The sequence below is a fragment of the Condylura cristata genome, unplaced genomic scaffold (assembly GCF_000260355.1).
Source record: "Condylura cristata isolate star-nosed mole 26May11 unplaced genomic scaffold, ConCri1.0 scaffold00007, whole genome shotgun sequence".
Taxonomy (NCBI): Eukaryota; Metazoa; Chordata; class Mammalia; order Eulipotyphla; family Talpidae; genus Condylura; species Condylura cristata.
In genome coordinates, this window is record NW_004567108.1 from 46,969,565 (window position 1) to 46,980,262 (window position 10,698).

At 37.7% G+C, this 10,698-nt stretch overlaps 1 protein-coding gene across 1 annotated transcript in view; it reads right to left on the reverse strand.

Moving 5' to 3' along the window:
- Positions 1-3,064: 3,064 nt before the first annotated feature.
- RAB3C (RAB3C, member RAS oncogene family) overlaps positions 3,065-10,698 on the reverse strand; it is a 20,109-nt gene continuing 12,475 nt past the window's right edge. The window contains exons 2-3 of the mRNA XM_012721772.1: positions 4,235-4,462; positions 3,065-3,151 (exon numbers count right to left, since the gene is read on the reverse strand). Of these exons, the coding sequence (XP_012577226.1) occupies positions 3,065-3,151; positions 4,235-4,462 (315 nt within the window). The remainder of the gene's footprint in view (positions 3,152-4,234; positions 4,463-10,698) is intronic.

Sequence of the window (10,698 nt, forward strand, 5' to 3'; positions counted from 1 at the left end):
GAGGGGGAGGGTAGCATTCAAATGACTATACCAGGAATGGTGTTGACAGCTGTCACCAATAGTTCTCTTAAGGTACTTATGGGGTGGAGGGTTGTGAAGGGGGGGGCTCTTTATAGCTAAAGGAATTGGCTTAATACCTTCCTGAAATCAGTGCCAGGGTAAATAGGCTAAATGAATAACATGCAAAGATTATAAGCAGAACTACTTCCCAGTAGGTATTCATTCCAGTTTACTTCGACCCATCTACATACTTTATATATATATATATACATATATACACACTCACAGTAGAAGATAAAAGGCACACCGTAAACATGCAAGAAGTTAGTTGAAAACTTTCAGCCCCTCCTACTTTGTTTATCTCTATGTTTTAAACACAAAACAGATAATGTGCAACCTGCTCAAACAGTGAATAATTTTCAAACAAAACAGCTGATTCCTTTTTGTAGCTATAAATACTTTCTTGGAATAGATAGTAGGGGAATATGGAAAATCAGTGAGTGATTACATAGTGCCCAAAAAGTATTAAAATAAGGGAATTTAAATATGCAGGAGTTCAAATTGGATCTCTTGATGATTTCTGATAAGTCATTTGTCATCTCTGGACAGTGTAAACACTGTGAGGTCAAGGGCCTGGACTTTTAATTGAATGTCCTGGTTAGAATTTGCTACTGATAGAGCTACTGATAATTTAGCTGTGACCTTGGGCAAATCACTTTGTCTTTCTGATTCTTTGTTTCTGCATATATAAATGTGGCTAATAATACCATCTTCCTTCATGGGAGAGTTGAAAAAAATAGTTAATGCAAATAAGCATAAAGTATTTACTTTATGGGTCAGTATCTGGATTCTATAAATGTTGCTACTACCAGCAAAATTATCCAATGAGGAGATAGGTCAGAAAATCTGTAAGTTATTTTTCTGACACTATGTTCCAGGTCTCCAAGTCCTGAGAAATGCATAGAGCTTTGATGGAAATGGTGGCTATCACAGCATTTGTGGGGTGCACTTAGTGCCAGATGCTGCCCCAAGGCTCTGTGAGCCTGCTTCTTCCTTCTACTTGCTGTATCCTATTGCTTTGACATTTAAGGACCTGGGGACCATGGAGGGATGACCCCTTCCAGAGTTAGTTGACCTCTAGAGATCATAAACAACTCAGTGGTGCTCAGTTTTGAAAGGCAAACCAACCAGTCTGGATCTCTTAAAAAATTAGAATAAGATAAATGCTTACACAAATTCTAAAGAAAATTGCAATGCCCTGTGTCTGCTAGTCCCTGTCCACTTGAAGCTATATTCTCTAATTAAACGACAGGCTTTTCAAGCTAAGGCTTCCATTATTTACAGTCTCCCTTGAATTTTGGACTGAAACAATGGAGACTCAACTGAAAATGGAGATTTATTTACATCTTCAGAAAAACCACACATCAAGAATGGCTATCTACATAGTCTTATTTCAACTATTTTCAGCACTCTCTAACTTTGCAAACTGCTGCAAGTACTAATGTTATTATACAATACTGAAAATTAATTATACATGATACTCATAGAAATGGGTCATATGTTATTTTTCAGTCTTTTTGGGTGGGGGAAGAAATCCACTCTATATAGCCTTTCCCAAACTAAGTTATAAATGAAACAAAACATTCTAGACCCCAGCCATGAAGTAGTTTTCCTACAATTACAATGAAAAAAATCATTAATTTTTAATATATACTTGGAATCTTTTTTTTTTAGAACTTTGACTTGAGGATCATAAAAGTAATAATAAGATGAAAATGCAACAAAAATGTTAATTAGTAAAGGAACTTATATGCTAATGAACAACAAAAAATTTAAGTAAATACAAGTCATCCATATTTCTTTAAACAAGTAATTCCAAGGAGGTAATGAAATGAACTTTCATAGACAGGCATTACATAATATGTCCAGGAAGAAATATCAGTGTTTCTAATAACCATTAAATTGCTTAATTTAAATGTGGACTGTGGAAAATCCAGTAATTCAGCTTATGGACTAAGAAAACCCCCCATATATGCAAGCATGTGCATCAAGTAGAAAAACACAGTCATTTCCTTGTTGGTATCCTAGAAATAAGACTTGATATCTGGTCTCAAGTGTGATGTTCCTATACCCAGTGGATTCCACTGACAAACAGGTATGAAATCTATCAGGACTTTTATAACACAGCACTTACCTTGAGTGACCTTGGTACAACAGCAAACAGACTAGCCAAGAAGGCAAGGAGACCTGTACCTTAGGCTCAACTCTGGGTCTAACTTTGAAATAAAGTCAAACACTAAACTCTCTTATCTTAATTTCTTGATGGGGATACAGGTCTGCTTGTGACAGTTTAGAATTAATAGAATGATTAGAATCGTATCACTACTTGCAGCCTATCATGGCAATGGTAATAATACATAGTACACTGGATCAATTCATGATGCTTTCCATTAATCTGAAACCAGATTTTCCTTCTCTTTCATTGAAATACATAAGCAGCCATGATGCTGTCTTCCTCCATATTCTTGATGCAGAACTACCAAAACTCTTAGAGGTTTCTGAGGCATAGGGTGAGGAGAAACTTTTTTGTTATTTGTAATAAGCCCTTTCACATATACCAGGGTTTGCAGTAATGAGGTTTGATCACTCCTGGTAGGTATCTACTTAGCCTCAGGATTAGGACTGGCTGCTAGAGGAACAAATTGTATTATCAGAGGTTGGAACTTTCAGCCTCATTGGGAGGGAAAGGGCACCCAGTGGTGATTCAATAATAAATCACCAACATCTGATGATTTAGTCAATCATGGCAATTTAAAGCAAGTTCCATAAAAATATTAAATGATGACTTTCAAAGACCTTCCAGGTCAATGAACACATCAAAGTGCTGGCAAGGCAGTAAATCCAGAAGACATAGAAGTTGCACCCACGAGCCCTCAAATTCATCTTTAAATATTACTAAGAACTTCAAGGAATTTAAAGATCATACAGTTTACTGGACTCAAGTATTATTATATTTTAATATTGAGCCATTTTTTTTTAAGTGTTGCACTTTGAAACCTGTCTTTCAACTTTCTGTATTTGAAGAAGTAGGCTTATCACTGGTCTTATAGATCCGCCCTGGTCCCAGCACCAAATGATAGAGATACAGTAACTGTATCAGAAGGAAGTAGAAAACACACCTGGGTAAAGGCATGTTTCTGACTCAAATTAGTTTCAGGGCAGAGGTGCAAATGATTAGGAAAAGGGAAACAAAAGTAACTATAGAAATCATCTACCACTCTATCCATAGGTTGTAATACATGCATGTACACACCCACATCTATATATAAGACATATAAGAAAATCTAAATAGCTGAATATATGTAATTCTAAATAACTATCTATACTCATATAATTCTCTGATAGTAAACCAAATTTTTGGTTACTTCATCTATTATATTATCTTGAACCTACTACACACATTTTTCTACTGTTTCTCACTTGTTATGTTCTTAAATTTATCAAGATAATTTAGTTAAGAAACAGGTGATCTTCTTCAGAGCATAGGAAGAGGCAGAAAGTTAACTGAAAGTTATTGGGGTAACTTTGGCTCAGGGAAAACCTTATTAAAATAAATATTTCATTTCCATTTGTTGTTTTGTTTGACTGTGTGGATAAACATAACCTTTAGAACTGAGAACACAAAGTCTGAAGTATAAATAGATCATGTTAAAAGTTATGTCTGGGTCAGTGGAAGCTGATCAAATAAAAAAAATTTATGTCTGGGGCTTTATATAGGAACTAAAGCTTTCTCTATATTTGATTGTTTACCTTCTTCTTTAAAATGCCTACAGCAGGTTGCTTTCTGGAACCAAAAGGTCTGGATCCACTTTGCCAGTTTTGTATATTATAAGGATGGCTCAGAAGGATTGAGACAAGCTTCAGGTCATAGAGATCATAAAAGTCAGAGCCAGACATCTGGTTGAGTCTTCCACCACCACACAATGGATATTCAGATTTTTTTTCTTCTAATGACTCTTAAACAACATCACTAGACAACTTATAAGTCAGTTTCCATAATTTAAAGAAGCATCACTCTACTGTCTTTGAAACAGAATGCCCTACAGCCTAGAGAGCCTAAAAATGGAGGCTTCTGAATCCCAGGAAGACGGAACAAGGCAGAAAGCTTTTCCCTTACACACTTATATGTTCCATGCCTTAGACTGAAGAATACTGTCAGTTCAAAATCACTTACCCAAATCTGAAGCTTGATTCTCTTTTCATTTTTGAATACAGTTTTTACTTTGAAATCGATCCCAACTGTGCTGACAAATGCAGATGTAAAGGAGTCATCAGCATAACGGAAGAGAAAGGATGTTTTCCCCACACTGCTATTGCCAATGATGAGCAATTTGAACATATAGTCAAAGTTTTGATCAGATGAGTCTTTTTGGCCAAACCTGGCATCTTGGGTCGAGGCCATCTGTGGTAAAAAAACAAGAGGTATGGATCAGTCTCCTACTTGATATGAGCTAGCGGCATACACATTATTGCCTTTGCCAGAAACAGATGTCAAACCACTCAAGAGGCAAGTGGAGTGTGCTCCCCATCTTCCTCTGATACTGGTATCCATGGCAATAATTCCCTGCTGGAAGACAGAAGAGCAAATCTTACAGCTCTTTCCAGCTGTGTTAGTATTTGTCACTGTTCAGCATTCAGAACCAATCAAAGACACCAAAGGAGACTTCTATAAGGATAACATGAAAAGTAAAGATATGAAAACTGTCAAGGTACCCTGGCTTTGAAACTTTGTAATCCCAATGATGGTGACACCAAAGAGACAGAACAGCAGGATGTTTCTCACTGAACTATTTGAATTATTAGCTCTCTTTTTCCTAGGGAAGCACACCCAAAGCATTTCTCTATTTCATCTATTAATATCTCATTAAATCAACATCCTAAAATAAAATGATGACGATGGTAAATACATGATTCAAAAACATGTCAAGAACTGCTAACTTAATTGGCTTTCTCAACAACCCTATGAGGTGGAAGCTTTTATTATTCCCACATTAAAATAAGAACACTGGGCCCTCCCTGGTGGCGCAGCGGGTTAAAGCACAGCACTGAGAATCTAAAGCCACTTCCTCATGAGTTCGATTCCCGCCTGCCCTGGAGGTGACCACATGGCGTGGCAGACCTCTCCTGACCCGCCTGCTGCTCCCCTCAGCAGTGTACTCCATCGATCTGCCTGTTCTGCTCCCCACTCTGTCTCTGGTGAATCCTCTCACCCTCCGCATCTCCGGCCTGTACTCCAGTTCTGTATGAATAAATAAATAAATCTTTAAAAAAAAAAAAATAAGAACACTGAGGCTCAGAGGTCTTTACTAAGTTGTTCAGCTTCACACAGGTGCCGGTTAGTAGAAGGCAGGATTCTAGTTGGGCAGTAGGTACCACAGCTCAAGTTTTAAACCTCCACCTTACTTCCTAATGATGACTAGGGAAATATGTAAATGTGCTTAAAAGATGATGAAGGAAATGTTCACCATGAGATAAATCAATAAAGAACCCTACTTGGGCCTACCTCTTATTAGTTGTGGTTTTATTATTTTAAATTGGTGTCCCTCGGTTTCTTCTCTTAAATGAAATGGAAAATTTTATATTCTAACACAGAATGCTTATGAAACCAATAGATTATATGTCTGGAAAGTATCTAGTAAAGTATCTAGTACTGAAAAGATAATTATTTCTGCTATTAATTACAAATGCTTTAAATGGATGTTGCTTTTTTCTCATCTTTTTTGATGATCATCTTAACATCTATCAAAAATAATGTTGCATTACTTTGGACTCAATGAAGAAAAGAGGTATTTAGAATGGTGAATTATCCTGATTAGTGCAATTTACTTATCACTCTTTCTGATGCTATGAATTCTTTACTGGTTCTGTGGTAACCTGTATGGTGGTTTATATTAGTCACAAATTTACTTTTTTTTTAATTAATAAAGTAAAATTAAAAATTCCATTTTAGTTCTCTTAGCCATATTTCAAGTGCACAATATCATATGTGACCACTGGCTTCTGTTTCAAACATCACAGGCACAGATCATTGTCATAGCTGCAGAAAATTCCACTGAAGAGTGCTAGGTCAGACAGTCTTTTTTTCATTTTCCATTTATATGTATAGCATCTTTCTGAGTAGGGGTCACAAAGAAAGAAGCCGCAGAAATGGTGGAATGCTGGAAACAGTATATAGTGCTCAGCCTTCTCTAATATAGCACCGATTCTTGAAGACAGGAGTGTGTGTGTGTGTGTGTGTGTGTGTGTGTGCACGCGCATCCCCTTGTATTTAGAAATGATAAAGGGAAAGGGAAAAGGGAGATGGTGAGACAACACATTCCTTTTTTAAAAATACTTATTGTCAGTACAAGAATACACTTAATACATAAAAGAGAAAGAGCAACGTAAAAATCTGCATATATTATGAAATGTAAGTTAAGCAAAAAGTCTTACTGCATTTCATAATGTCTCACTGAATATAAGCTTAAGCATTAAGTGTGTATAACCAGAGTAAAGTCTTTAGCAATTATGACAACTTAAAACAAGTGTTTGTCAGTAAAAGTGGGCCACTAAAACAAGCAGATAGTTTTCCTATCTAGCGCAGGAGTCCATATACTAAAGAAACTGTCCCCACTGCAAGCAGACAATCAAGGACAAAAATAGAATTATAATTCTCGGTGATCACTACTGAATAATGATTTTTGCACTCATCACTTCTGATACTCTAGAATGTCAAGCTAACTGTTTTGTTTTGTACTCACATTCCTAAAGACACAGCCTTTTCACCAATTAGTATACCTCTCTTCTGCAGCTTCTATGTTCAACCAGACCAACAAATGGCCTTTGTCAAGATCTTTCTTACCATCTTTTACACAATCAGCCTAAATTCTAGGCTCTGGATTAAGAACGTTTAGCTAAGCCACAGTCAGAAAATAGCCACTAAAACTTTCCTAGAGCTGCTAATTTGCTTAGACCAAGTGACTACTGTATAATGGCACACAATTACCCTAATGTAGTATATACAACTGAGTATTGTATATTTTCAGGTTGCTTCCAAAAAAATGCGATAAGGACCATTGCTACCAATCCCCAGGTCCTATTCCAAAATTAGAAACAATTCCAAAACTTGAAAAAAATGTATATGTCCTCAATATATACACTTTTAAAATACAACTGTAGAAATCCTGATAGAAAAAACTGGTAGTTCAAAAGTTTAAAGCTCAGAACTATGAAGCTATAGCAGCCCAGCCAGGGAGCTGACCCACACGGCATAGCAGACCTCTCCTGACCCACCCGCTGCTCCCTAGGCAATGTATTTCCATCATTCTGCCTATTTTGCTCCCCACTCTGTGTCTGGTGTATCTTCTCACCTTCCACACACCTCTGGCATGTACCCCAGTTCTTGTATATAATATAAATAAATCTTTTAAAACAAACAAGCAAACAAACTGGGGCTTTCTCCTGTGAGAAAACTTGAAGATGTTCAATGTCAAGGGTCTTAATAAAGGTAATGAGAGCATAAAGGGGTATGGGATAACGAGGATAGAGGTGGAGGGCATGTAAATCCAATCTCTGTTGAAAAATTAGAAAAGTTTGCTAACATTTTAGTCTTGAAGATACATTTGTATACTACTTCTTCATTTATATCACTAATAAAAGTCACACAGAAGCTAAAAGATGTGCATTGGGAATATACCCGTGCTTTACTAAATTTCCTCATAATGAAACAAATCCTGGCTCAGAAGATTAAGAGGTAGTCCTGTCTGGCAGTAATCAGAAGTGAAGCAATTTGACAACATCTGGATTTGGAAGGGATTTATAAAGAATTGCGATCTAAATTTTCAGACTTCCCTAACTACTAAGCCATATGAGCATGTACAAGAGAGATACAGCTGAAATTTGAAAACCTGGGGAGGCATGAAGTGATTTTTTTGTTTTTCTCATCAGATGTCTTTTTTTGTTCCCAGAGAGCAAATCAGATGCCTTCCTACTCATCCCAAGAGTCCCTTTACCAGCATGCCAGCATCACAAGTTAGGATTTCAGTCTAGTCCTTCACACTGAGTGACAGAAAGCTCACCAGGCTACAAAACAACCTATTTTATTGCTGAGCAACTACAACTGCTATAAAATTCTGTTTTAAAGTTCAGTTAAAATTAAAATCTGGGCCCTCCCTGGTGGTATAGCTTTTTAAAGCACAGCACTAAGAAGCTAAAGCCACTTCAGTATGAGTTCGATCCCTGCCCCGAGGTGATCCACATGGTGCAACAGACCTCTCCTGACCTGCCCACTGCTCCTCTCAGCAGTGTACTTCGTCGGTCAGCCTGTTCTGTTCCCCATTTTGTCTCTGGTGAATCCTTTCATGGTCCCTACACCTCTGGCCTGTACCCCAGCTCTGTATGCATAAATAAATAAATAAATAAATCTTTTTTTAAAAAATTTAAAATCTACCTCCCTGTAGTTTCTCAAGAAAGAATTGATCAGTGCTCTCTCTCCCATCCAGATGAATTTCAGGCATCCATAGGCATCCTTCAGAGCTCCAAAAGTTTTTTCTCTTCTCTTCTTTTCTTGGAAGACCCCAATTGTTCTAATTCATCTCTCAACAGGAGGCATGTCAAAAAAATTTGTCCACATCTTGCTAGGCTAAAATTGACACCTTTTCAGATGTCAAGTTCCCACACGTGCTTTCCAGAACTGAACACAAATTACAGATATTTGTCTAGTCAGTGCAGAGTATTAGGAGCCTACTCTATTTTATATTTAACTTAGCAGTAAATTCTCTTAGCAGTAAATGCTTAGCACAAAATTTCACAATAACTGTTATTAACATAGGTCTTCTTTATCCCTATCCTACAGTTGGGTAATTTGTATTTTTTTTTAAGATTTATTTATTTCTGCATACAGAACTGGGGTACAGGCCAGAGGCTCAGGGGCGGCGAGAGGCCTCAACAGAGACAGAGTGGGGAACAGAACAGGCAGATCGACGAAGTACACTGCTGAGGGGAGCAGCGGGCGGGTCAGGAGAGGTCTGCCACACCATGTGGTCACCTCCAGGGCAGGTGGGAATTGAACTCATGCGGAAGTGGCTTTAGCTTCTCAGTGCTGTGCTTTAACCCACTGCTCCACCAGGGAGGGCCGGGTAATTTGTATTTTTTATATGTATCCTACTAAATTTCCTTTTTTAATTAAAATTTTAATTTTGGTCTGATATTCTATATCCTTTCATCAAAAAATATTAGTTATCACTTTCAGATTTGTATCATTCCTAAGTTTGATCAATAAGCATTCAATATATTTATCTAAGACTTTGATCAAAATGCTAGTCAGTTTATCACAAGTAACAATTCATGTTTCATTCTGTTTAATATATAAATCTATGGACAAGACAAAAGTCATTAAAGAATTTGGGAAGTTTGAGGCAAATCTTTACCTTTGGGGTAGGTTTCTTAGAAAGCCACTATGCTGTCCATCTACGATGCCTCTTACAAGAGCAGGCAGAGAAGTTTATGGGCTTAATTGATGCATTATTTAAAATATTTATTTATGCATACAGAACTGGGGTACTGGTGAGAGGTGCAGGGGTGGTGAGAGGCTTCACTAGCGACAGAGTAGGGAGCAGAACAGACAAATCAACAAAGTACACTGCTGAGGGGAGCAGTGGGTGGGTCAGGAGAGGTTTGCTGAGCCATGTGGGTCACCTCCGGGACAGGGGCTAGAACTCACACTGAAGTGGCTGCAGCTAGCTTGCAGTGCTGCATCTTAAACCACTGAGCCATCAGGGAGGGCCCTAATTGATGCATTTTTTTTTTTATTTTAAATTCTAACTTTTCATTTGTCTGACTGACTAGGGCCCAAGCAGATTGTCTCAAACCAACACATGTTGTCATAGCCTGCTTCAGCATTTTTGACATTTAGTTTTCAAAATAAGTGGAGGCAATGAGTTATTTTCAAGGATTCACTAGGGAACTCATTTAAAAATTTAAACTATACTAAGCCATTTTGTGGATATGATGAGAAAAACCAACAAAATTCATTGTAAACTTACTATGTTCCAGTTAGGACTCCTGATAACAGCCCGAGAGTCAGTGAAAGGAGGAATGAAGTTAAATTACTCACTTGTCCTAAGACACTGCCTCCCTGCCACTCAGTAACTTCTAGAGGCTTACTATAAATTTTTGGACATAAGTGGGCATTTTTAGAAACAGAGAGGGCTAATAAGCTCCATGGCTGCATGAAAAGGGAGCTAAACCCAAATTGTAATGAAAAGCATGAGAAAATGAGCACAGGAATTCACAGTAATTCTGGAAAGACTTTTCTCGTATGATCTTAGGGTTGCTTTAGATGACGTTTAATCTAATGTCTGGTACTGACTGGAGAAATCATCAAATTCCATACTATCATTGTGGACATCAATACTACATTACTACTTAAAAGTTGCTAAGATATCAAATCTTTTATGTGGCTACACATAAAAGAAATAATTATATGACATGATAGAAGTCTCTCCACCAGCATGGGGCAGACGTTCTCTACCCACCTGTGCCTATTCAGGTGCTTCTTTCCACCTAGCCTCTGCAGGGCAGCAGCCTTCTGCCTGCCCGTGACCTGTATCATGGCGGGACTTCTCTGCACTGACCACCCTCAGAGGAGGCCGCTTTCCT